Source organism: Drosophila sechellia, chromosome 2R (genome assembly GCF_004382195.2).
Source record: "Drosophila sechellia strain sech25 chromosome 2R, ASM438219v1, whole genome shotgun sequence".
Taxonomy (NCBI): Eukaryota; Metazoa; Arthropoda; class Insecta; order Diptera; family Drosophilidae; genus Drosophila; species Drosophila sechellia.
In genome coordinates this window covers 9,179,880-9,207,322 of record NC_045950.1, presented here as the reverse complement: position 1 = coordinate 9,207,322, position 27,443 = coordinate 9,179,880, and the positions used below count along the sequence as shown (strand labels likewise).

At 45.3% G+C, this 27,443-nt stretch overlaps 1 protein-coding gene and 2 long non-coding RNA genes across 4 annotated transcripts; 1 reads left to right on the top strand and 2 right to left on the bottom strand.

Annotated features, from left to right (window-relative positions):
• The first annotated feature begins 364 nt into the window (after positions 1-364).
• On the top strand, positions 365-24,468 carry LOC6608935 (tyrosine-protein kinase RYK). The gene is made up of 11 exons (XM_032715883.1): positions 365-1,232; positions 6,918-7,793; positions 12,131-12,258; positions 12,320-12,557; positions 12,629-12,797; positions 12,859-13,016; positions 13,085-13,230; positions 20,870-21,306; positions 21,417-21,557; positions 21,663-21,959; positions 22,049-24,468. The coding sequence occupies exons 2-11, from the start codon at positions 7,673-7,675 to the stop codon at positions 22,158-22,160; spliced, it is 1,947 nt and encodes a 648-aa protein (XP_032571774.1). The 5' UTR covers positions 365-1,232; positions 6,918-7,672; the 3' UTR covers positions 22,161-24,468.
• LOC116800505 lies at positions 21,281-21,721 on the bottom strand. 2 transcript variants are annotated; one of them, XR_004361443.1, is made up of 3 exons: positions 21,631-21,721; positions 21,421-21,554; positions 21,281-21,359 (listed from the first exon to the last, which is right to left on the bottom strand). It is a non-coding gene; the product is annotated as an uncharacterized LOC116800505 (long non-coding RNA). The 2 variants fall into 2 exon arrangements; XR_004361444.1 differs by having other exon boundaries at positions 21,283-21,375.
• On the bottom strand, positions 21,896-27,443 carry LOC116800504. Its single transcript, XR_004361442.1, has 4 exons — positions 26,998-27,443; positions 22,279-22,394; positions 22,043-22,173; positions 21,896-21,983 (listed from the first exon to the last, which is right to left on the bottom strand). It is a non-coding gene; the product is annotated as an uncharacterized LOC116800504 (long non-coding RNA).

Genomic DNA, 27,443 nt, shown 5'->3' with positions numbered 1-27,443 from the left:
ATAAGGTTTAGTAATCTCTTAGTGACTTCCTCACCTCTAACGTACAAAGCTTTGGACATCAAAATTGTGCGGAATAAAAACATTCGATTAAGTTCAGCCCATCAGAACAAATTTTAAATTCTGCGTCGATATATAATGATAAAATATACTGATATTTTATTTGATATATTATATACTTTAAACAATAAATCCGAATAATACTTCATTTAATATATGTTTATCTCTCATTACAAATTAGCAAATTATGAAGCGGATTTAAATAAAAAAAAATTAATTGAAGTACCCTTGACTTTTGCCAGCTTAAATTCACATTAATCAAATTTATTTAAATTATTCAAAATAAACACAAATCGGAGCTGGATCCGCTCCAGTTGCGCTATCCGAACCCGACCCGGCAACCCGAAACTCAACACGACATCAAGTGCAATCATAAACAAGCGCAGTTCGCAGCAAGAACAGCATTTCTCGCTGGCCATTTGCAAAAAAAATGCGCAACAGTTGCATGTGGCAGCCGCCAGTGGCAACAACAGCAACAGCAACACCAACACAAAACAAACAATTGTCCTTTCTCCGGCCCTAAAATCCGCACCCAACCCCCTGCGGCCACCCAATTTACTGCCGGCATTTTGGGAGCACCAACCCACCCACCGGAAACCGAAAATCCTGCGCATGTGCCCACAGCAGAGCCGAGTCCTTCTTTCGTGGCCAATTCGTGGAAATGAGCACCGGAGTCAAGGACTCCCGACGTAGGACTTAGCGTCGGACTTCAGTCGCTCGCCACTATTCGAAACACACGGTCGTCGAGGACTTTCCACCGCCGGAAAACTGTGGAAAACAGCGTGCGTGCGTGAGTGTGTGCGTGTGCTTCGAGGGAAAAAGCGAAATTCTCCGTCCAAACAACAGCAAACAACACAAGCGTAGCTTCGTGGTTCCTGCGAGGTTCGCGTACCGCAAAACCGAATCATTAATAAAGAAAATCCCAGCCGTCGACAAAATTGTTTCGCGTTGCCCCTGCATGTTGACACGGCTTAAATGGAGCATTAAGTGCTCGGAGTTCAGTGCTGATATATGCAATTTCCGCTAATCACAAGTGCAATAATACCACACGATTCCGCATCAGTGTGATCCCAACTGACCAGCAGAACTAAAAGGATTAAGCTCCGGATTCACATCAGCCCGCCCAGTGTTCCGGATCGGTCGACAGGCGTAAAGCTGATTGCCCGGTGATATAAGTAAGCATTTAATGTGTTTTGTTCGCTCTGACCGATTTCAACACCCGCTTGAACCCGTCACAAGGAATCGCACCCACTTCAAACTCTCGACCGGAACTAAATAAATAATTGTGCTCGACCCCATCTTACACACATACATATAAAATATATATATGCTTTTCAGTTCCTTTTTTATGGTGTCACATTGCGTGACTGAGTGAACTTGCGAGGGTGGACTGACACTAATTGCAATGTGTGAGAATGATGGCCCTTTCCTTGGGACGCCCGAAAGTAGGCAATAAAAAGTAATGAAAGCCCCAAGTGGACAGCCAAAAAAATATGAAGATTGTGAAAAATAGTATAGAATGCACTTATTTGAAAATATTTAATGGCTTTTGAATGTGCCTTAAGGTTACAGAGTAACGTGCAAAATTAAGGGTAAAGATAAAGATAATCTTACTTAAAATTTAAATAAAATAGAATATCTTTAGGATGCCACATCTCAATAGTGTTGGTACATTGGGCAAATAAAGTGCCATTAAGTAAAGTTAGTAAAAACTTTTAAGAAAGAATGTTAGTTACCACAAAACTTTTAAGTAGAAATATTTCTTTAATTTATTTATGCCATTTGGCTATATGCCTTAACACTTCAGTTAAACAACTTTTCTAAGAACAAGTGGCCTTAGGAAATCAGTAAATCAGTTTAATGGGGTCAGCACTTTAACAATAGTTCTTAAAAAAACCGATATACCCCGGCATTCGAGGAGTACCCCGCCTAAATGGAGAGGAATAAAGCTGAAAATGCAAATCTCTCGTTGCGCTTGGGCAGCTCTAAATGGGCTGGCCCGACACTTAGCACCACCCAACCACCCTGCAGACCTTTGGGCCAGTGCCCCAATCCCAATCCCAACCCACCGACCGGACCACTCAGTGCACGCCAACGCCTCGACACGACAGCCTACGTTGATTGAATGGCTCAGTGGGCGGGAGCAGCGCAACAAAGGAGGCACAAAGTGAAACTAAAAGTTGGCCTAAGTGCGGGCCACAGTTTCGCTTTTAGCCCGGTTTTTTATGCCTCAGCCCCTGATTAGGGGTCTTTGGGCGAATATGCATAGATTAGGCACGCTTTTAGCGCTCGAATGCGGGACACTCGTCTTGATGTTTCAATTAGGGGCATAAAACTGTAAAAAGCGGTCTCCGTTAGTCCTGTTTTGACCCAGATAGGCGGCTGAGATGTCGTTGCCAGTCAGATTTTCGCACGAGCCGGGGAAAATATCATTTTAATAACCGAAATGACAGCCATAAATCAATGATTATTGCCCCATTGTCTGGGGAGTTGGGCGGCATGTCGTTTTCGTTGCCCACGTCACTTGGAGGGGCTTTAAAACGAGGGTCCTGACTGTCGTTGAGATACTTCAGCGGAGATAAAAGTCCCTCCCTTTCGGGTGTTTTCGCTTAGCCCGGCTTGAGTCACTTGGCACCATAAATTTACGCCACATAATATTGAAAATTCCCATCAGACAACCGCACGGTGTTGAGTTAAACTCGTAAAACGTAATTGAGGTTGTATTTCATGTTAAATGGCCGGCTGCCCAGTGGCGTGGCGCAGTCCTGTGTTCCTCTGGATCAGCCAACTGGCAACTGGATATGCGAGATGGTCATTATGGGGTTATTTACTAGACACTCGCTTGCATGCAGACGAGCATCCTTGAAAGTCCTCATTCTGTTTACCCGGCTGTGCGGAGTAGGGAATCCACAATGCGGTTAGATCTTTAGGTCTTACCTTTAAATTATGACCACTGTATGAAACTGTTTTTCCGGTTTAAAACACAATGGCAGTACAAGACGAGAAAGCACGCTATAAACCTCGACTAACAGATACCCGCTACTTTCGAAAGAATTTCTTAAATATCTAAAGGACTTATAAACAAAAGAACTTTTATTTGTATTTCTACGAATTTCTGCTTAGATTTAAGCTTTTAACTTGCCACATTTTTACAATAAACAATCACTGAAACTGTTGCAAAATCAAATGATATTTGCATTTTCGATTTGCATGTGTGCACATTTGTTTGTGCAGCTTGACAAGCCATTAAAAATGAAACAGCAAAAATAATTAAAATGCTATTAAGATTTCCCCTTCACTGCATTGTAAACATTTGCTTGAAGCAAAGTAAACAAAATAATTCGGAATTGCTAAAGATGTGACATCATTTCCAAGGATAAATGAACGCTGTAAACAGCATGGATATTTTAATGCCAATTTGGCAAGTTAGAGATCAATATTTTTCCTAACTTATGGTAACAATAATTACAAAAGTAATTAGAGTAGCGCCACATTATAGCACAAATTCTGAATTTAATTGCTTAGCCAGGCTAGACACTAATGCTCAATTTCGCCGCAAACATGAATGTCTTTTATGAGGGTTACTGGCATTTCGGATAAATATTTTTGGCGCACATGTTTGGCCGAAAATCGTTAGTTCAGTGGAGCGCAGCAACAAAATTAAACAAAATGGAACAAATCGTCCCGACATTTTCCCGCCACCCCCTCCTGTTGTAATGTAAATTAATTGCCTGCACAAATTAGCCAGTCCGGCGAACATTTTGGACATTAGGCCAGGCAAGTTTTTGCCAGCGTACAGAGGGGGTGGTTGGGTGTTGCAATTGGCAATTGTTGGGACAACATTCAGCCAGCAATTCGCCATTAAATATACAACAGTACTCAGGTAATGCCAGGACATGGCAAACTGTCGCTCGTTACTTTTAATCAGTTATCAAAATTTATGGGCAACAATTTGTCCGGTCAGCGCGAAAATTTCGCATTGTGTTGCCGAAATCCATTTCCCCAGTTGGAGTCCATTTTCAAATATTTACGCCAATTTAATGATGTTCGGCGAGGTTGTTTATTCGCCAAATTAATGTGAGCGACGCCTATGCACTTAAAAAATAACATTTGGCAAATTGGGATAAATATTTGTTTAAAAGAATCACAAATAAATATTTAAAAAGCGCCACCTGTTGGAGGGTAGAGACATCTTTTGACAGTGAGAATTTATCTGCAGAAAATAACGATATTCACCATATATTGTTTTTAAAAAATGTGTAGTTATTTTAAGCTAGATTAGAATCTATCTATTGTTTTTAAAAAGTGTGTAGTTGTTTTTTAAAGGTCTTATACGGACATAAGGACATGCGAATGGACAGATAAACAGAAGGAAATTTAAACCCAAATTTGAATGTTTCCTACTTGCATAAAACTCTTCATTGCACACAATTAAATGAATAACAATTTACTAATGAACACGTTACTAACTAAAGACACAATCATAGAGAAACTGTATACATTAGGTGAACGGGGATGGCCACAGGGATGACAAGGAATGCAATTCGATATTTTATTGGGGGCGGAAAAACTATTCTCATTCGGCGCCCAATCAATGCCGAGGGCGAAACTCAATTTGAGTTTCAGTTTACTTTAATTTTGGCCACTCGCATTACTCAAATGCGAAATTTGTTTTTGTTTTTGTTGGCCAAAATAGATTCCATCGGTGTTTTAATAGCCAAGGAGATGGATATCCTGCCACATTCTGCTGTTTATCATCAGTTATATAGAAGTCGGGGGTATGCCAGTTTGGTTGCTACTACGAAATGCCCCGCGGCTGTTTTCCCAACCCAAGCGACAACAAATGGGATTGGGAGTTGGGAGCTGGGAAATGGGGAATGGGTATTGCGGAGGTGGGCGTGAAGTGGGTGGGCTAAAGCCATGACAGGGCATTTAGGGTCGGGTGGAGGAACCGAGCAACTGGAAACGCTAAGCAAACAGAGCTCGAAAAGATGGAGATGGCTGGAGGGGAAGGAGCAATCGGTGGAAATAAAATATTAACTCAGCCCGACTCTAGCTTACGATTCAATTAGAAGCGAAAGCCATTTTATAATTGAAACGAGTCGGGTGGAGCCCGAGGCCCCATATCCCCCAACCACCGATCCGAAAGCCTTTTCAATCTAGGCCAGGCTCAGGGGGGCGGAAAATAATACACATCGATAAATATTAGCTGGGGAAAAATGATGCAGCCAGAGCGGCAAAGATTATTATTCATTACGGTGTCAGCTTCACCCGCCTATTTTCCCCCGAGTAATTGAAAACTTTTACCCACCGCCAACTCATCCATTCCGTGGCTCATCCTTTGCGATCTTTCCCTTCGGCTGCAGAAACAACGGCCAATGCTCAATTTGTCACTTGCCGGGAGGAGAAGGTTGGTTGGCAGGATGGATGGATTCGGAGGCGTGGCAGACTGACAGATGATGCGTGTGAGTAAGCAGAAAATGCTCGAAGGAAACTTACTTTGCCCCCGGCTGCGTCCCGCTTCCTACTTTCCACCATCATGATTATGATTGAGTTGATGTAGTTAATATGCTATCGACTAAGATGATGATTGCTGGGAAGGATGGGCCCGTTTCCCCATCGGCCGCCCCCTTCAGGAAGTGCAGCCTGCTCAATGTTTGTCTGCTGCTCCATTTAAATCAGTTACACTGAGCTCCCCTTGGAAAACACACAAGCAAAGACACACATTTCCATCGTTTATTTGTCTTTTGAATTATTAATGCACTCGCTGAATGACTTCGAAAGCCGGAGAAATCGTGTTTTCCATCTGCAGATGCGGCTGCCTCTGCTTCTTGACTCCCTTTCATGGTGATAAAGGTGATGATGATGGGGCTGATGTGGATGGTGGCTAGATGTGCTGATGATCTGGCCCTTAATCAAGTGATTCACTTGCCATCCCGCGGCGCTCTTTTGGGCGCATATAAGTTTAATTAAAAAGACCGCAACATTCTTTTGTTAAGCTTGGGAATTGCTTCCATCGGCTGGGAAACTATCTACTGCTGATGAAACTTTAAAATTCCAAAAATGTTCCAACGCAAAAAGAAGAAATCGAAAATTGAAGGCAACAAACTTTTCTGATTTCGATTTTTATTGCGGCCAGAAAATGGGGAAAAGCGAGAAGAGCTGTGAGCAAAAAGCAAAAGCCAAGTGGGAAAGAGTTTACCATGGAGATAGAAGCAGTTTTGGTTGCTTCTTGGCAACAATTTCATTTCGGGGGCACTCGACTGTCCCGGTTCCATTGGCATGCCCACGATGCCCCACCCATCTCCCACCGGCCAGCGCCGCTTGCACTTTGACCCACCTTCCTCCTCCAGTTCAGTTGGCATTCCATTCGGGTTACCTGCACACGCAACCAGCAAGGATAACCTGCAAGGATGAGGGGGAAAGGGGCGGGACAGCTGAATAAACACGTAGACCAAACAACAATGAGCAGGGGGAAAACCACCTGAACCACTTGAACTACAAACATTTCCAAAGCCAAAACTTGTTCCCTTTTCCAGTTCATAATTTATGCCAAACAAACCCATAAATACTGCCTCAAATTTATTAAAGCGCCGGCAATTTCCAACCACCAACTCATATGCGATGTAAATCAGTTACTTTATGGAAAGTTAAGATGGATCTCCCTCGGAACCCCTAAGCTGTTAATCTTTTTGCAGCTTTCGAATTACATCATCACATTACATCACCACATATACACCCTCATTTCTAAGTCCTCCAATTGAGAAAACACCATTTCCATAAACGCATCTTCCTTTTGTCAACTTTACTTCTTTCTGCAGTCTGATTTGCACTAAATCAAATCACTTTTTAACCAACAGGAACTGTGGATAAACGAGGAAGAAATCGGAGGAGGAAGGCCTCTGGAGCAAGGAACATGGAGTGACCAGCAGCAGAAAAGTGGACAAAGTGACAGGCGATAGCCACAAAACAACACAGCCGAAAGAGGAAAGCAGGGCCAGTTGACAGGAGCTCAGCCAATAAAAGCCAACCAAACTCAGTCTGGGCCAAATTTGGACACACTGATGCAAAAAGGCGGCTGAGGAAACCACCAGCAACAGCAACCGCAGCAAAACAAAACTGAAAACGGAAAAGTTGCTCCGAAACAGACTGCAGGAGGGGGTTGAGGGGAGCAGCCAGCGGAAGCAGAGGCTGAAAAGTTCCCAAATTTGGCAGACAGACCAGACCCCTTTCTGGCCATCTCGTTCCCACTTCCAGCCGGAACAGTTAGCAGCAGCTGGAATTTGATTTTAACGCTTATTCGAGAGCTTGGGATCTGTTCTGGTTCTGAGTCTCTGTTTGTGGCACCAGCCACAGACAACCATCACCGAGGCAGGAGCAACTGGCAGCCGAATTAAACTCAGCACCAGGAAACTTCACCCCGGAAGCATAGCCCCAACTCCTCCTGAAAGCTACGCATCAATGGCAACACATTGAGATTGGCTGTCAAAGGGGAGCATCCGGACGAAGTGGAGCTGTGGAAACGGTGGAAATGTTCGCCACTTGCTGCGACACATGCTCTGACAATTTATTGACTCCTCGCGGCACCCACTAAACAAACAAACCCCGCGCCACCATGGAACTCCTTCCTCTGAAGCCGCCCCTCCCGATCCTGCTCCTATGCCTAACCATTTCCACTTCGGTCAGCGGCTATCTGAACATTTTCATCAGCCACCACGAGGTGATGAAACTGATGGGTAAGTCCAGTTTCAGTTCCGCTTCCTAATCCATTAATGAAACCTCTATTGGGGGACCGATACATCGACACACCCACTCCACGACCCAGGATCTATGATTAATAGTTGGAGGCCGAAGTGCGACAGGACAAATTCATTGATCCCTGAACACGAAAACACAAACAGTCCCCGAAGTCGGCGACCATGTCACAGTCATTAATAGTTCCGAAATTATAGTTGACCATTAAGGAAAGGTTGTTGCCGGATGGATGAGGGGAGGTGGAATTATATGGGCATACTTAGTGGGCGAAACCAAAACAAATCGCACACAAATCGATTTCCGCTGGGCCTAAACCACCCACCTTCACCTTGCTGACAGCTGCAAGTAGCTTTCCCCCATTTTCCGTTTCCCTCGAACATTTCCTTTGCCTCCCCACATTTCCATGTTTTCCGTGCTCGCCGTTCCCTGTTTGTTTTCTTGTTTTTCCGTTTGTTGCTAAACGCGAATTCTCGTTATTGATGGCGCCGGCTCCAGATCGAGCCAAGGCCAAGTTCCCCCGCCCAGCCCACTCCCCCAGATGGGAGTTACACGGATTTCATAGACGCGCTAAGGAGGAATGGCCTCGTGCTTGTCGTTTGGCTCGCGATTTTCCTGCTCCTCAGGTTGATTAATGGATCCCAGGAACGGGAATGGAGGTGGAGGTGGGAGTGGAGTGGAAACTCCGATGGAAAGGCATGGAAACTGGCCTAGTTCGCGGTCGCTACTCCATCACTCGATGTTTAGCTGGTCACAGCATTTTCCGGCACTTAGCTGTAATTGGAGCATAAGTGCTTCCATCTCATTATGCAGGTTCCATCCACTCCACTCCGCTTCCTAGTTGCCAAATCAGGGCTCTTCAATTAGTTGATGGCGTAAAAGTAATCCACAGTCAAATGGATGGGTGAGATGGATACTAGATTGATGGATCAGTGAGCTGTGCTGCATCCAATTATTGCCACCACCTCCTGACATCCATCAATCCCGCCTGCAGGCCATTCAAATGCATCCGGTTCAATGGGCAAGTGGGCTCTTTCCTGGCAATTGCACTTTATAAACAACTTGTCCGCCATTTCAACTATTTATCCCCATGCAAATCGGATTTCATTAGCGACATTTCCAGAGACGCTTTCACTTTGTTTGGTGCTTCTCGCCATTTCCTTTGCCTGGCGAAGATTCTTTTCAAGCTTCCTCCCTTCCTGCTCTTGGAGTTCCCGCCTCCATTTCTAAAAGCTCGTTATGTTCCTAACGACCAGTTAACACCCCTGGAATATTTCCCATCCATTCCATTCGGGATGCCTGCCACCCTCCGAGTTGTTTCGATTTGGAAATTAACAAGCAGCATGAAATCAAACAAACTGACCCTCATCCTCCTCCATTTTCCACCACCTCACACTCCAGATGAAAAATTCCTGTGCATGATTTTCCCTTAGACTTCCACCTCATTTCCCTTTCATCCTCCGCTGCTTTTCGGTCTCCATGGGAGTTTCTTCATGTGGAAGGCTGGTCACGGATGCACGAACTAGTCCCCATTCCATGCAAGCCAACTTTTCCTGGACTCTCTAGCTGCACATCCCACATGGAACTGAGGGTTTTTCTTCCGACCATTTGTTGTGCACTTTTCGGCTTCTCTGGTGACTTTCTTGTAGAAGAGTAAACAAAGTTCATTGCTTTCTTCCCATTTCGTATCAATTGTCACAGCCGAAAACCCGGAACTTCCCCTCCCGTGACACCCAATCCCTTCGATGAAGTGTCGAAAGCATTAAAATTAAATATTTTCTGCGCTTTTGTTGGAGATTTTCCGCCTCTGAGTTCAATTTGGATGTGTTGTCCCAGCAACGAATCATTTTCCCCGTTGCCACCGACACAGCCACTCCCCCTTCCGCCCTTGAGTCCTTCCGCTGAAGACTTTCCTGTTCAAGGGTGCGTAAAAATGCAATTTCAACAAGTTTCGCTTTGATGTGCACACTTTTTCCTTGCCACCCGATCCCCTCGGACCAGCTTCCAAGTGCCCCACCCTGAGGGTGGACCACAACCTTCGGCGGGTAAGGTCTGATACTTCCCTGCCAATGAAAAGTTAATGCAAAAGAAAATTATTTTTAATGAATAGAAAACAGTCCGAAATCCGCACATTAATTTACCCCCTGTTACGTGTTTCTTTTAAAGGGTGGCTTGGCATCTGGAATCCGTCTTTATTGCTCCAAAATCAGGGGGATTCGGGGGGAGGCAATCAGGAACTGTGCCAATTGAGCGGGCAATCCTCATCTCCGATTCATGGGACAATTAGCAGGAACAGCCTTAATCAACGACGAGGGGATCCTGCACTCCCCTGAGATCGGAAGAGGTGGTTGCGGGTTGGGGGTTGGGGGTTGGGGGCTGGAGTGCACTTTCCCAACTAATGACACTAATTACCCCCGTAATCTCTTATGCAAATAGTGTCTCCTCTCGTTGGCAATGTGAGACTGCAGAACTAACGTGGAACTGGGATTCACCTTAGCCAGCCAGTTTCTGCCACTCTTTGGCCTTCACTCCACTTTGTCCCCATCTCTGGAGCCCCATTTCCCCATCCATGAGAATATGAGTTGCGGTTGCAGCGTCACGTGTGCGCGGCGGAGTCATTCAGACAATCGCAATGGCGGGAATTATAATTATGGCCAGGGAGGCAAGATACATGGGAGTGGTATTACCGGGCCTGGAAGAAGAGGTCTTAAAGGAGGGAATATCCAGAAGAGAGCCAAGAAGAAAGGAGCCTTCATGAAAGCAGCGAAACTTTCGCAGGCAAAGTTGGCGGCACCGTGATATGAAAGACGAGCAAAGTTTGACACTGCAAGGGAAAGGGGTCTGATGGGAAGGATATCCACCAGGAGCAGGATGAACTTGCGCAAGAGGGTGAGAACTGCCAATTGATGCTGCTTAAAGTGCAATTCAGGATTGTGCTCCCCAGTGAAGCCAATCGAGGTGACAGGCATTACACGGGCTAAGAGAATGGAGTGGTGGAGCAGCTGCGACATCCCAGAAATCAGAGCTGAATTAATTGAGACAGTCATTTATTCAAATGCCTCCTGCCTAAAACTTCATGAGAGAGAAAGGACAGAAAGGATAGATAGAAAGGCACAGGATGAGAGGGGGACATTGTCCTTTTCCGTGTTTGTGCATATTTAATGGGAAGCACTTTGGGGTTATGTATGTGTTTTTTCACCAGCTCAAAGAAGTTTCGTGGGGTAGTAGGTAGGAAAGTGGTGCACTTGGCCCACTCAGAGAGCCAGGTTAAAAACGCGACGGGGAGCAAAGCAATTTGGGACTCAAAAACAAGCCAGAAATGTTGAAATGGTAAAAGGAAAGTGGAAAGCGCATAGAAAGCTGAGCTGGTGGGGAGAATCAGTCTGAAGATGTAGATGAAGCTGAGAGCAGGATGAAAGCTAACGAAAAATGCTTTTTCTTGTTCTGTAATTGGATTTAAAATTGTTTTAAGCAGCTAGCGAGCGCTTTGTTCTATCCTAAATGCAGGCGGTTTCGTCCTGCGCCAATCATCCCCTCGCTTAGTCCGCCGGAAGCGGAATTGCTACATTCAACATCCGGCGGAGTCGGAGCACCGAGCAGCAGCAGCTCGAACTTGAAGCGGGTAAACACCCGGCATGCCACTCCTTCCACTCTGGTGAATAGCGAACTTAGCCTGATCCCGTGGAGTAAATAATAAGCCCCTCCCCCAAAAGGGGGGCGTCGAATAGAAATAGGAAGAGCAACAATAAAAGCGGATGAAGAAATTTAATTTCACGTCGTTTTAACTCAAGCAGCTCGTCTTTCAATGCCAGCGGGTGGGCAATTCGAATGGAGAGTGAGAAAGATCAGGACACTCCAGGACTCCTGAGCCCGCCAATGCTACTCCGTCCTATGATGAAGCAGTCGCAGTTGACACCTTTTAATATCTCCAACCCGAAGAACTTCCCCCAGGACGCCTGTCGCTCCTCATTTCGTCCTGCAGAAGATCTCGAGACTCTCCTGTCTGCTGGTGACGGATTCGATTTCGATTATTATTGTGTCTTGGGCTTTGTTTACCCACCAGCATTGTCACCTAGTGTTGCCCCCCTTTTTAACCATCCCTTTCCACTGAGAAAATCAATTTCCGCTTAATGGTAGAGAGAAACGCTCGAGGGGAGTGTAAACAGCAAATGCACAAAGTTTGCTCAGCGGAAAGAATCTCCGTCTCAAATGGAGTGGGTGTGCCCAGCAAATTGCGGGGAAACTTTCGCTTTACGTCTGCTGTGCATCCGCATCCGCAACTCTCTCACTGTATATCCTGTTGGTTTTTTCATCCCCGCAGGTCTCGAGGCGGACCTGTTCTATGTGCACGAGGGAGCCATCAACACATACGCAATGCACTTCACCGTCCCAGTGCCCGCGGATGTCCATGAGCTGGAGTTTTCCTGGCAGAGTCTGATTGCCTACCCAGTGAGTAACCAGGAGCAGTCATCTAGAACCTGCGATAATTAACCATTCCACTCTCGACCAGCTGCCATACGCCATTAGTATTGAGTATAACAACGACCAGGAGGCACTGGGCACGCCCACGCTGAGCATTCCGCACAAGGGTCTGGTTCCACAGGAGATCGAGTCCTTCCTGGTTTACCTGCCCTGCACCGGAAATGCGAGCCTACAGATGCCTGTCAATGTCAACATGGTGGTGCGTGCTCCTCCTCGATTCAACGACACCCGGCTCCACTTCAAGCGCAATAAGATCTGCGCCAAAGGTGAGTACACCCAGAACTCCATCATCACCCACGCCCACTTATCCATCACTCATCGGACATCCGTTTCGTAGGCATCTCACCTGAGCCCAATCAATCGCCGGCGCCAGCCCACGCCCCCTCCCAAGGACCCGCCCTCCTCAGTGCCGCCGCTTGTGCTCTGGGTTTGGTTTTGGCCGTGGGACTAGTGGCCAGCATGATGTATGTGAGGGCGCGCAAACAGCTTCGCCAGGACTCGCTACAGTGGGTTATCCGCCACCCCCAATCGCCATACCACTCCATTAACACTCATCCCCTTTTTTAGCACCAGTTTCACCACCGCAGCTTATGGCAGCCACCAAAACGTGTTCATCCGACTGGATCCCCTGGGAAGACCGCCGAGTGCCACGGGATCCTATGCGACCATTGCCAGCCTCAACAAATACCCTGCGGACAGCAAAAAGTCGTGCAGCATATTCGACCGTAAGTTCATTACCCACTCGGATGACCCCTAACCAACTCCCCCTGGCACTCCCTCGACCAATCCACAGGTTTCCGGAGCTCACCCACCCCCACGCCGTATGCCACCGCCCTGCTGCCCATGAACCTCGAACAGACCGCAGAGACGATTTACTCGAAGCCAGAGTCGATCTGTCCCTCGAGGATTTCCTACTACGCCTCCTCGCAACTGACCCAGGTGAGTGCCGTGGATCCACTATCTAACCCACTAGCGACTATCCCAGGGGCTTGATTGGATTTGAAATGGGGATTCGGACTGGGGTCTACACGAAATCAAAGCCTTTGATATATTACGACACGTGGCAGGCGCAAATGGAAATGGAGATACCCTTGAAGCAGACTGCGCTTCCCTGTTGCCAGGACTACCCTCTAATTTGTGCCAAGGACCACTCGATTGCTCCCCAGGCGGAGGACCCGCTCTCAACCCCCCTTTAGCCACCTTTCCTCGGCCATAAAAATTAAATTCTAATTTATATTTACGAGCTGATAAATCTCCCGTAGTGCGTTAAACTCGAAACAAGAGCCATTCATAAATATGCGGCTTTTTCCACCCGCTCCCCTCGAGGATGTCTGGATGTCTGGGTCTGATTTCGAAGGGGGGATCTTTCGTGTGGCGCTCACGTACTTCATGTGGCAGGTGGGAAGTGGAAGTGGAAGCTGGGCGAAGGTGAAGGCGACACACAAACCCAGTGCCTCGAGAGGCGGAGCATGTGAGTCTCTCGAGGAAGGAGGTGGAATGGCCGCCTAGATAAGCGAAAGGTACTCCATTCACTGAGACGCAGACAGTCTGGCCCTGTTTATCTCAGTTGTTGCTTCCAATCCAGTGAATTTTAGGCAATGAATACCCCTTGGGCGAAAATTAGAAAACTAAATCCAAACTAACCACTGAATGAACCAAACCATTAGGGTTTCTTCCGAAGCACTGGGACTATTTTCCATCAACTTGGGAGTTGAAGTCTTTTGCTCCCTCTTTAAAAGCACATCTCCCTCTAGGGAGAACATTAGCATTTCTTTCGAGCCAAGTTAACTTCTTGGTGTCTAGGAAATCTCTGCCAAATTGGAATAAATTATTTAGCAGCCTCTTTCAATTGTTGTCCTTGTAAACATTCCGGGGACCCACACTGTTTTTTTCTAGTCGTACTCCATAGCCTACCATCATGATGTCTGGCCCATTTTCGTCACCAAGTTCTAACGCAATTTCCATCGACCCATAATTAAATATTCAATTTCCTTGGAAACTGGAGGGGATTTTTATGTGTTCAGCTTAATTCGTCTCCTTTGGCCTGATCCGCCGCTTGTTTGCCCAGCGATTCCTGTTTGTTTAGACTTCCATTCCATGCTCATTATGGGAACAGCCTCCAATCGCAGATGGAATCGGTGGCAAGAGCTGCTCCTCCACCCACTTACACGGCTATCGGGCCACACACAATGCCAAGAGTCATATCCATTTGGATTCGCCTCTATCTAGTGGAAGGATGCACGCATCGAAGCAGACGGCTGGGAATTAAATGAATTCTCCGTCCCCCTCTCGCCATACTCCATCCCACTCGCACTCTCTTCAGGACATACACATATATTCCCTTCCACCGAAATTAAAGTGGATGCGAAGTGGAGATGGAAGTGGGGATGCGGTTGGAGGGTGAGAGTGCTTGCCATAATTATTGTTGTTCCGTTATGTTGAGCTCGCTATCCAAAGGATCCTCTGCACCCCAGCTCCCCCCTTTGCATTTGGCCAGGCTTTTGGCCATGTGTGAGCGTTAAGCGAAGTATGGCACATTTGGGGGCACAAACAAGAGGCGAACGCACTCATTTAGTCAAACAATTATATCCAATTGCACACAGATACTCTACGCACCCACACACACACACACATTCGAGGTCTGGCTCTGTTCATTTGTGTGGAAATATCTCATTTTGGGTGTGGAGCCATCCCCTCTTCCCGCCCCTGCAGTTTCTATTAAATCAGTCTATAAACGTCGGCCAAATTGCTTTAATGTGCAGCGAAAGTTTAGCAAAAAGCAGTTACAATGTGGGGTTGAAAAGGGGGTTTGGGGGTGGAAGTGTGGGAAGTAAGGGAAGTAGTGGCACATAACAATAAAAACAGCAGCGAACAGAAACCAGACTACAGCTGTTGAAACATGACTTTGTGCTTGTTTAGAAACACTTGCAAAATATTATTGCAGCACCAACAACAAAAGGCAAATTGCAAAGGGGCTGCTAAAAGTAAGGACAACAGGGCGGATGCGCAATGTTCCGTGGATCCAGCAGGCATTGAAACTGAATCTAAACAGAGGCATTAGTATATTGGATCAGCTGGAAGAAGAAAGAGCGAGAGGAAGGGAACTGGAGCAAACAGTGGAATTAAAGCGAAAGGAACCCAGAATGTAATGGGTTAAGAGAAGCCGGGAACATCGTGCCACGCATTTGAATGGCATCATTAGGGTGAAAGTTGTCGAAGTACTTGTACTCGCACCACGGAGGAAATTACGAGGCGAGGAGCCAAGAAAAGTTGGAAATTAATTTCCAAGGAACTGCGAGCATGTCCTCCTGTTTTATGGAGATTACTGGATCGACAAATGGCGGACTAACCTGAGCAGCAGCAGGAACAGGTGCTAATTAAAAATGTTGTTGTCGCCCCATTAAAGAAATTTGTAAATCAACCTACTCAGCAGGTGGTGAAGTCGAGCTCCACGGGGGGATGTTCAGGGAAAAGGGGAGCTGACTATTAAGGCCTAGGGAGTTCTACACCCAGTGAAAGTCGGCGACACGTAAACCATTAATGGATTTACTACTGTTGTTGCTTTTGATTAAAAGGCATTACTTACATTCGGAACAAAACTTGGGTAGAGGTTGAATAAGGGAAATGACAGTTAATGGGCGTCGAGGTATGTGACCAGCCAGGTGACGAATCCAAGGGGTTAAGCCGGCGAACAAAAGCCGTCGCCAAAGGTTGACAAATTACCCAAACGTCGGTCGATATTTTTTCAAGTCGCTCAACTCTCAGCCATCCTCCATCCGCTGGGGATTCCCCTTTGGTCAGGCAAACTGCGGCGGATGCTTTTGTCTGGCATTACACTATATTGATTGCTTCCTGTCAGCCGCAGGAGAGACAAACGGAAGTGGCGGATGTTTCTTTTGTTCCGATTTTCCTTTGTGGTCCAAGGACCAAAGACCAGGGGCTGCCCCAACCTCTTCGCTTTGGGGCGCCGTTTACACATTGCACTTTACTTTTTGCCTTGGCGCAACATGGAAATCACCGAAAACGAATTAGAGTACAAGACTTCTCCATTAAAATGGGCGCCTTCAGCTTTAATTGACGGATTTCATTGATCACTCAAAGCACCATTCTTGGGAGCAACGAACTGAGCCAAACTGCAGACCAGTCAATAGCAAATTAATTTAATTTGCAAAGTCAACAAACCGAGAAAATCAATGGAAATCTGTGTGGGACATGTGTAAATTGTGCAACCGCATTATTAAATGCTGAGCCAAATGGTGGGGGTGAAAATAGAGGGAAGTGGCGGAAGGGGCTTCAGACAGGTGAGTACCTTGGGGCGTGGCCAGAGCACGCAATGGCTAATTGAAAGGCAATTATGCGTGATTAAGTGCGTGTAAGCTGCGACTTTGGTTAAGTATGCGCCACCTTTAATTAGAAACCATTAAAACGCCGGCCAGCCGACATCTTCCCCTCTTCAATTATGCATTAGACGAAAGAACCTTTTTGGTTGCCCCAAAAACGCTTATTAAACGACGGGCCTAACGAGGTCGACTCATCAAAATGCCATGCATCAAAGGATGGCGAGGGGTGTGGCGGCGGTTCGGGCCATGGCCAAATCGATCAGCCATAAATCAAACGAAATTCAAATTAGTTGGTGCCGGCAAATTAGAAGGCACACACAGTTTGTCCTGGCAGCATTGGCCATGCAAATGCCAAAATAATGAGAGTTCAGTTAGTTGGGTCGGAAAAAGAAATGGGAAAGGCTGAGCGAAAAGTCAGACAGAGAGGCTTTCCACCTTGATTAAAGGCTTTTCCCCAGGGGAAAGCGGGGAGGGGAGAGGGGTACCAAAATGGCCAAAAGACCTGTTGTCAGGTAAATTGAAATATAATTGAGCCAACGGCGTGCAGGACGCACTGTCAGCTCCACCTGGCAGCCAGCTTTTCATCTGGTTCCACTTCACTGCCAGGTCTTATTAGGAGAAGGCGACAGGTCGTATACGTGATACGTACAAAATGCTGTCATTGCCCGACTAAAGTAAAATTCAGTGCTGCTAGTGGGAAAATAACGCAAAAAGTGCTGCACACAACATAGCAACAGCATCAGCAGCATTTTGCATAGTTGCATTTTGTGTCAACAATTTTTTGGCACAGTGGTTTTCAAACAATGCCTGGAGAAATTCGAGTTCAGTTATTAACGCATTGAAAATAAAAGTGAATAAATTGTCTAAAAAGCAAAGTAGCATTCAATTTTGGAATAGCTCGCCTCAATAGCTCGCTTTATGCATTTATTTTAATACTTTTGGATGCACAGAATCGTTGAGTTTATACGAATTTGATTTATAACCTTACTCGACATTTTGGTTAATTAATTAATGTATAACAGACTGCACTTTTAAATTTCTCTCTCTCGGTGTGTATTAAAAGAAAAGTTTCCCACCGAATTTTGTTCGAGGTTGCCCAACACGAAAGTTGCCGCGGTGAGACTTCATTAAAATATTTACGCCCACCCGGCCCACTGTGCGGTGTTGGAAAATTGTGTGAAAATGTTGTGCTGCATTTCCCTCGGCTGCTTGCCAAAAAGTTGGACTGCAGCTTCGGTTTGCCGGCAAGTGACGTGCTGACGGGCGACGTTCTGGCAAAATTGTCATCAAGCGTTTTTAATTACAAGCGGGGTGGCGGGGGCGGCGTAGAAGTGCAGTGGAGAAGCGGTGGAGCGGCGACGATGGTTGCGGTTGTTGTTCCTGCGGGCAGCCATAGAGCTGCAAGTGACATAACAAATCAGACGCCTGCCAAGTCGTGTGTGTTTCGTTGTTTGTGCTTACGTCATTTGCAGGACACAGCCAGGACCCACCACCCCCTGCCCCCTTTCACCCCGGTTGTCATTAGAAATGTCACAACAACCAAGCAGAAGCAGCAGCAGCAGCTGCAATCCTGTCCTCAAACAGCTATCTAGTCGTATCCTTGACGCCCAGCTGCAAATTCCAATTGGCAGTTATTTTTGGCCTTCTTGCCCATTTCGAATTTCAAATGAAATGGCAAGCAATAATGCCCCGTCGTTTGACATCCGCATTTAATATCGAAAGCCGAAATGAACATTTTCATTTGCAATTTAAACTGGGTGGGGGCAGCACTCCTATAAAATCCATTGCCCCCTCCTTATTTATTGGCAACAAGCATTGGACCAATTTCGTTTTAATTTTACTGACATTTTTCGCATTTATTGGCCAGCTCACACAGAGGAAAATCTGAAGTATTTCCTCAATGACAATCAGCCAAGATTGAGAGCAATAAAGCTAAGAGAGCACAAGTCAATTGAAGTGCACAATTGGTTTATTTTAAACTGAACTGTGTCCTTAAACTATTTGCTAAGCCACTCGAAGTGCTTTGGAAAAGTTGCAAGATTGATAAAAGGACGATTAGTAATGATTCTAGGAATGCTGAAGAGATTTAATTTGTTTATTGAAGAGGTTAGAAGTCACTTTAAGTACACGAAATATGTATATTAATGTCAATTAAGTAAAAGGACTCGCCAAGAGTTTGTTTACAAGCTACAAAGCAATTTTAATTTAAATTCAGAGATTTCTTTAAGAAGGAGTTAACTCTTTCCAATTGCATTTTCGTCATTTAATGCTGAGCCGACTAATCAAATTCTAATTACCTTTGAACGGGACTCATTAACGAATTCTGCCCGAGCTTTAAGACATGCCACAAAGGATTCGGGATGCGGCCAGGACTCGTAATGACACCAGACAGGTTCAAGGTCTGCCAGACAATCTGGATCTCTGGATGGGCGAAAGGGGAGCCTTTGCATGTGAATCTCTGAGGATTTATGGCTCAGCCAGGACATCATGCCCCACCAGTTGACCAATCGCAGCCAGCAACAAGAGCTCCTCGTCCACTTTCTCATCCCACGCGGCGGGACAGCTTTGATGATGGAGTGCGATATTGTTGCGTTTTAATTGAATTTTCTTTGTGGGCCAAAAGCAGCAGCAAACGCGGCGGCAACAGCAGCAACGGCAGCACGACAAACACAATAAAGGACAAACAGCAGGAATCGCAGGCGGGCAGCAGGACATCGGGGGCAGCCCCCTTCAGGAAAGTGGCAATGAAGGCAATAATGAAATGAAATTCACTAACAAAAGGCAGCCAACTATTGTTTTTATTGCCTTTTGTCGCTGTGGCTGTTGCGAATGTGCTGCAATTGTGTCGTTTGGCTTCCTCGCGGCGGTCGTGTCCTTTTGTCCTGCCTTTTGCGGGAGCTGTTGTCAGACCACACCAAATAATATAATTCCCGCATATTGCCGTCGGTGGCTTTTAATAAAAACGCCATCCACCTGCTTCAGCTCCAGCTCCTCCCGCTGCTCCCGCTGCTCCTGCTCCTGAAAGCTGATGGAGATTTAGTGTCCAGGGAAAAGCCACTCGGATCCACTTGAACTCGGCCGCAGTTATGCAGATTTCCGAGGGAGTTGTGCTGATTTTTCTTGTGTTTATTAGACCGAGTTTCTCTCAGTTCTTTTTTATCTATTTTCGTTTCGGCCAACTGTTTTATGTTGTGCGGGAATAAATGTGCTGTGTAGGCTGAAATTTAAGCGGGCGAACCGAGTTGGTGTGCTCTGCTAGCCCCATTCCAAAGCCGACTTCTGGTTATCTGGCAGCAGACTTTGTTTGCCCAAGACGAGTTCGCAATTTCCTACAGCTGAGCTCCCCAGTTCCAGCTACGGAAAATTTAACTACCCCTCCCCCCCCTTAACCGACGGCTGTGCAAACATAATGCTCGGCGAATTAAAGCTTTTTTGCCAGCCAATAAATTATTCATGCTGTAAGACAAGCGAGCGGTTGGGTGGGGGGTCGAGCGGCTAAATTATAGCTGAAGAAGATGTGGGAGTGCCTTGGAGCGGAAACGGAACTCAATTCATTAAAATGAATGAACGGAGGAGCGCAGCCGAGTGCATGACTAACGGTAAACGGATGCAAGTCGAAAGATGCAAATCCGGCAGCTGAAATTGCTGTTTCTGTTGCCAAAGTCCTTGCCAGTTGGTTTTTTTTTTTTTTTGGGGGGGGGGGGGGGGACTCTCGGTTGGCGAAGGGTCCTTAGTTGGCCCAAATTAGATGGGGCACGGAAATATGGAAATTTATACAGTTTCCTCGACTCGAGTGTCCTGCCACTGAGCAGCTTACTTGAGCGGAAACCCCTTCTCGAAGTAATCTTGATTGCAATATTGGATCAAAGTCACCTAAACAGAAGGGGGAGTACGCCGCCCACCGTTTTGGATACTCGAATTTCCACACGCACGTTGCACATTCACTGCTTACATATTAATTGCTGAATTTATTATTAATAGCTTTGTGTGTTGTTGCCATCAACCCAAATTGTATAAATTCAATGCTTAAATAGCGTTTAATACATGTGGCAAGTTGAGTGAATAATTTTAATGTCAATATACATTTCCAACATTTCGATTGGCTTGAAAAAAGGACCATAATAATGAAGTGTGTGTGCATAAACTGTATAAATTTAAATCCAGTACAATAAGCAAACATAAATTATTATTTATTATTTACTTAGCTTTAAATTAATTTCATTTATTTTTGCTTTCAGCCTTGCAGCCTGTCGACGCCGAAGAGCATCCGAAGCAACGGCAATGGCAACTGCACCAGCGGAAGTGGCAGCCTAAGCCTTTTTGGTGGCATCCCCACCGGCAGCACCATCACCATGGCCAGTCACGGGGAGAAGGGTAACCAGCGCCTGCGACGGATACCCAGCGTCCAGCCCGGTGCCCTCAGCTACGAGGAGCTGGTCAAGGAGGGCACCTTCGGCCGGATCTATGCCGGCAAGCTGGGCGAGTCCTGCGAGGCGCTCGTAAAGACCGTCATCGATGGCGCTTCGCTCACCCAGGTGGCCTGCCTGCTGCAGGACGCCTCCCTGCTGATTGGCGTCAGTCACCAGCACATCCTGGCACCGCTGCTGGCCAACACGGAGCTGCCGGGTCCGCCGGAGATTGCCTATCCCCATCCGTCCAAGGGCAATCTCAAGATGTAAGTACAAAATGGAAGGTGTGAGGGAGTGTGGGAAATATCTAAAGAATTATCTATATAGCAAACCATCTTATATTATTAATTGTTAAATCACATTCTTAATACTTAAGGTACTTGCAAAAGTCGCGGGAATCGAGCACAGCATTGAGTACGCGCCAACTGGTTGAGTTTGGGCTGCACATCACCAAGGGATTGGCCTATCTGCACTCCCTGGGAATCGTTCATAAGGACATTGCCACACGCAATTGCTAGTGAGTATTCAACATATATAGCACATTCTGCTCTACACTTTTGGGCTTAAGCCTAAGAAATTGCCATCATTACCATTACTATTATTTTATCCCACTTTTTTCCAGCCTTGACGAAGAGTCCTATGTGAAGATCTGCGATAGCGCCCTCTCCCGCGATCTCTTCCCAGACGACTACGACTGTCTGGGCGACAATGAGAATCGCCCGCTGAAGTGGCTGTCGCTGGAATCGCTCCAGAAGCGGGTCTATGCCACCCAGGGCGACGTGTGGGCCTTGGGCGTGACCTACTGGGAGCTGGTCACTCTGGCCCAGATGCCGCACGAGGAGGTGGATATATTCGAGCTTACCAATTACTTGGCTGCCGGCTTCCGGCTGGAGCAGCCCGTCAACTGCCCAGATGAATTGTAAGTAGCCCCTGGAAAATATTGCTGAATTTACGAAAAATATAAATATAAATTTCACTCTCTTCCCTTGCACCTTAACCAACCCTTAGCTTTACGGTTATGAACTGCTGCTGGCACTGCGAGGCCAAACAGCGACCTACGCCCCCACAGTTGCTATCGTATCTGCAGGACTTCCATGCGGATCTGGGCATGTACATCTAAGCGAGACGAAGGACTGACGACGGATGAGCAGTATCCAGGTGGAGTCAAGCGGAGCGAAGCCCAAAATAAATTAATTGAAACTTTTGCATTTTAAATGTGAGATTAAATGTGAATTTACCTGTTAGAGTTTGGCGCAAAACCAATTACACTGAAAGCCAGCTAACTTCAGATACGTAAGCACACGCATATACACACACCAGTACACTGAGGTGGACCTCAATGAGCTGATAATAACTATTAAAATTAATAAAAGCAGTTAAATTAACATGTCAAGAGAAAGGTATGCTAATAAGGTATATTAACATGGGCCACGCTGCGTTTGAGCGATATGTATACCAGCTAGTGCGCACAAATGAACATCGAATGCTTTAAGGCCACACGGCGTATGAGTGATGCCATTTTCTGGCCTTAAAGTTCAATCCCACTTCGAACATAGTGCAAGTAAGGCCACACTGCGTATACGTGATTCCATGCATCAAAGCAAGTCAAAAGTCAAATAGCAACTGAGGTCCACCCAACAATAGAAAAGCTATAATTTTCCAACCCGTTGACACAGGGCCCGGGTCGAACTGGCCCCCCGAGCGGCATGTGGGTTAAGCGTTAGATAAAACTGACATTTAAGTAGTTAGCAATTGAATAACAAACACTCACACGCGGCGAAACACACAGCAACACACAGACACATACACGAACCATAAATGATAAATGAATGTGAATTATTGATGTGCATATTTTATTGAATGTGTGTAGAGTGTAAGCACAGGACGAAGGATTGAACGGGAAGAGATGCGACAACAGGATGCGGAATCTTTTGTTCACGAATGTTGTCCTCGAGATTGTTACGAATGCGATATATTTATTTACCTTGATTATTATTATTACTATTGCGTATGTCATAAGGGAGGAAGTTCAAAACAGAATCTGAATCAGGTGAAAAGCAAAAAGAGCAAATGTTAAACCGATGGCAAACAACCGATGAACATTATTCACACCCACGACCACAAACACAACAACACACTCGCTTGCATAGAGCTCCCTTAGCACCTTAACCCCAGACTGCCCTGCATCCCTTAATCCTTCACAACTTGTCCCCAACTTGCTCGTATAACGCACTAATTCAGTTTCGGAGAAACTTGTCGCAATCGTTTCGTTGCTCAATTATTTCGAAGTCAAAGGACAGGGGAATAATCTCCGCTTCTGGCAGGATGCGCCATGAAATATGCAATATGCAGCTGGGTTTTCGCTCAGTGCACTTGTGAGTGTCTGCGTTCGCATCTCAAACTGTCACTTGGCCCCAATCCGAGCCAAAATCTCCAGCTTAAGACGTCCTTGCTGTTTGTGTACGCCTTTTAGTTGAATTAGCCAGAAATTGTTTCTGTTTCTGTTTCTATCTCTGTATCCATTTCCTCAGAGTTATGTATTAATTTGCCTTTCCGTTAGCCAGCTCAGGCGACAACTTAAAGTTGTCAAGCCCCAAAAAAACCACCCACGACCCCCAGAAGACTTGGAAAATGCAATGGGATGGGGAAGTGGATGTGCCAGAAGACATTGGAGATGATTTATTCAATGGGGAAGGCAGCTTCAACCATCCCAAAATATTTTCCAATTAATAAATAGCTAAAGGCCGCCACTTAAACGTAGTTTAAATGTTCTCCGTAGTAATCAAAGAAAAAAGAATCTGCAAGAAATGCAAATACGAACACAACAACCAGTCACGCACCGAATTAACTAAGGTCGAAATAGAAAATAGTTCCAAACCAGCAGCTGCTTATTCGTCTAGCTACGTAAGCCATCTCCGATATTGTTTATTCTTAAGCTTCGCACTCGACTATGGAAACGTTACTAAGCAAATACTGAACTGTAAACTATCAAAGCTCTCTGCATTTAATAAATATCCCAAAAAGGCTGCCAGGCAGCCAACTAAACTCAGCACACTCACAGAAAACACCCACACGAACACCAAACAATTAAAGATAACTCGGGGGGACGAGCAGAACTTTAAATATATTATAAAGCTAAGGAGACGGAGCTCTTGAATCAAAGGAGCAGCCCACTACTATAACTAACTGAATGTGTTTCATGTTTATATATGTGTACGTGAGTGTATGTCTATGACTAAACGTATATTTTGTCGTCAAATTGAAAACTAACTGTAAAGGCTATTAAGAGGAAAAGCAACCCCAATACCAGCAAACGTGTAAAGCCCGGAAGGAAGCGGCTAAAACACACACAACCAGACGCACACTCACACACAACCATACACACACACACACTCACACAGCGGAAGCCTAGAAACCACAAAGCAAAACAAGTTGTCATTCACTCTACATATGTCTCACTCTTTAACTCTATATAGATGTATCCCTGTATCCTACTTTTAGATATACTCTAGCGTATGATTGTATGTGTATACAAAAACTCGAAACTAATGTGTTTTCGTCTAGAAACGAAATGAAGAAGGAATATCTGCTAAGACACACAAACACTCGCAACACTCGAAACACTCAAAATACTCAAAACACACCGACACCTTTGAGACCCCACCCCCTCTATCTATTCGAACGCTATTCTAAGTGGGCGTGGCACCAAGATAAAGCTAAGAACCAGAACGACAACCTTAAGCAGAAATTCAATTTTTGTGAAGAGCGGTAGCCGGAAACGAAAAACAGAAGAAACAGAAAAACTCGGAAACGAAACAAACAAAAAAACAAAGCAAATAAATTAAATGTTCCTTTTGAATCATAAACAAAAAACATTGCAATCGAGCAATCCCAGTGCTTTATTAATCAACTGACGGGTTTGCATAATGGGGGGCAGTCCAAAGAAAAAATCAGGATGCATCAAGGGCTGTGGGGCGGAGCCGCTGGACGGACCACATCCATTCCATGCGAGGGCACGTTCGCACACAACAGGAGCGGTTCAAGGACGCGCGCCTAAAGGGGCGCATTAAATGAACTGACCCCATGCATGTGCCGTATTTACATAACAAACAATATTATTTAGTGCTTTTTATGATGTTAAGCTGTGATAAGGTAAGTATTGGCTTTATTGAACCGCTCCTGGACAGGGTCTGCTATCCTTCGAGCCAGAAAAACATATTTGCCGTGCGTGTCAAAAACTGAGCGATGCGCATTTGCTGACCCCATGCTACCCTTTCTTGATGGGCAGCGTTTGTGCCGCTCTAATTACGAATAATTTTAGGACAGGGTATCGATCTCCCTATACCCTACAAAGAAAAAATTTAAAAATTCTACGATATCGTTAGTTGTTAAAGCGCATCTAAACAGAATTAGTTAACTTTTTCATAAGTGGGGATTTAGAAGCTCTACAGGAACTTACTATACGGCAAATGATTTCTTAAAACGGATGCCTATGTTTTGAAGAAAAGACATTTATTGGCATCCTTGATGTTTAAACTAACAGCACTATTTGATAGTAAATATTCAGTTAGCTTCGCCAAAAACATACTTTTCACTATAGATAGAGTATCCAAATGCCTTATACCCATTGTGTTGAATGTACAACGGGTGGACTGAATCGCTTTTCTCTTGTTGGTAGCTGTCACTGGACATTCGCTTTTTCTGCCATCCTCCAAACGACAAAACTTTGAGTGGCAGCCCCACTAGAGGGGGGTGGCGTGTCCAGCGGGGGTTGCCGCTGCGTTATGTGTTTGCCTTTGAGCCGGCAAAAAAATTGGAATCGGAAAACAAAACAAACTAAATGGGAAAATCCGGACCCAAGTTTGCCTTGCAACAACATCGTTGGCCCTGCGTAAGAGGAAAATGGGAAACCGGAAGTGCGGGAAGCGGAAGTCTACAACGCGGATATACGCATATATGTACATATCAACAGGTGTTATTTTGGGGGGTGACGTCCGTTCCACGGGATTAAGTTTTGTAATTAGCCGAGTCAGATTGAATTGGAAATCATGTTTGGGAATTAATGAGCAATTAGTTGACGCATTATGAGCACGTCTGTCCCATCGATTTGCGGCTGGTTGCCTTGATAAGATCGCCGAATTAGATGGGGCTTATAAATAATTTGTTTTGCACTCTACGAAGGAGCTTAAAAGTAAGGAAGGAATTTAATAGAATAGATATATATTTAACAATACTTATAACAACAAAAGTATTAAAAACAAACTATTTGATGCTTAACTTCGTGTAAGTCAAGTCATTTTACATGTTAAATATTCATGATGATGATGGTTGAACGAAAAAAAAAAGGCATTTATACTAAAAGTATTAATAAATACTTCAAAGTGCAACAGTGCAGGGTAGTTGAAGAGCGTGGGTATGAATTTCACTACGTTGAACAAGCCTATTTGGCAGGCATAAATCAGAATTCCTGATTGAGTTTATCGCTATTTTGCCATTTTAATCTATTTAGCATTTAATTGGCAGCCAGAGGAGCTGGGAACAGGCATGAAATATGCAAAACGCTTTTTAAATCATTTAAAAGGCTTTATTATTTATGAATTCCGATGATTTGTGGCACTATGAGAACGCGCCGGAAATCGATACCGCCAGGCACTAAACCAATTAAGTATGAGTAAACATATCAAGCGGTCTTTGCCTGGCCACGATCGAAATGTTAGATTACAATATAATGTATGTTTTTATCCTGCGGTTTTAACAGTGCATTTTTTACGCGCCATTTTCAACTCAATCGGTTTAATTGTTTATGCAGTCCGCGTTTTGCCTGGAATGTTAAACCAATTGCGGTATTGCGGGCACATTGCATTTTTATCTGCTCCGCATTATGTGCACTCGCTGCGGCACATGTGTTTTTTACCACTTTTAATTAAAATGATGTATAAACCCACATATGTACATACACGTATGTACTGCGAGTCCGCAGAACTGCAAACCACAAAATAAATAGACTATCCATTCGAATGGCAGGAAATCGCACAACTGAAACTGCGATTATGTTTACGAGTACTCCCCGGCACAAGGCTCACTGGATGGATTGTTATTACAGCTTCCAGTTATCGCACAGGATTTTCCATTTGATTAAACGTAAATATTGTACCAAAAACAATGACCAAAAACTGCAAGCTGCCAGACTTGCGCCACCGCCAATTGTTTGCGAAAGTTCATCAATTTGACAGCGAAATTCAATGGGTTTTTGCTGCTCCTTGTTAGTTATAGTTGCATTAATTAAAATTTTTCGCCAGACTGCACGGCGAGCAACAATAACCACTGGAATAATTCAACTTGATTGTCTTGATAGACAGCCAAACCGGCAATTAAGCACTCGCTGCGCCCAAGATCAAATCTA

Coding starts and splice junctions, on each gene's coding strand:
- LOC6608935 (XM_032715883.1), top strand. CDS start 7,673: ATGGAACTCCTTCCTCTGAAGCCGCCCCTCCCGATCCTGCTCCTATGC. Junction 13,231..20,869: donor CCTCCTCGCAACTGACCCAG/GTGAGTGCCGTG, acceptor TTTTGCTTTCAG/CCTTGCAGCCTGTCGACGCC. Junction 21,960..22,048: donor GTCAACTGCCCAGATGAATT/GTAAGTAGCCCC, acceptor ACCAACCCTTAG/CTTTACGGTTATGAACTGCT.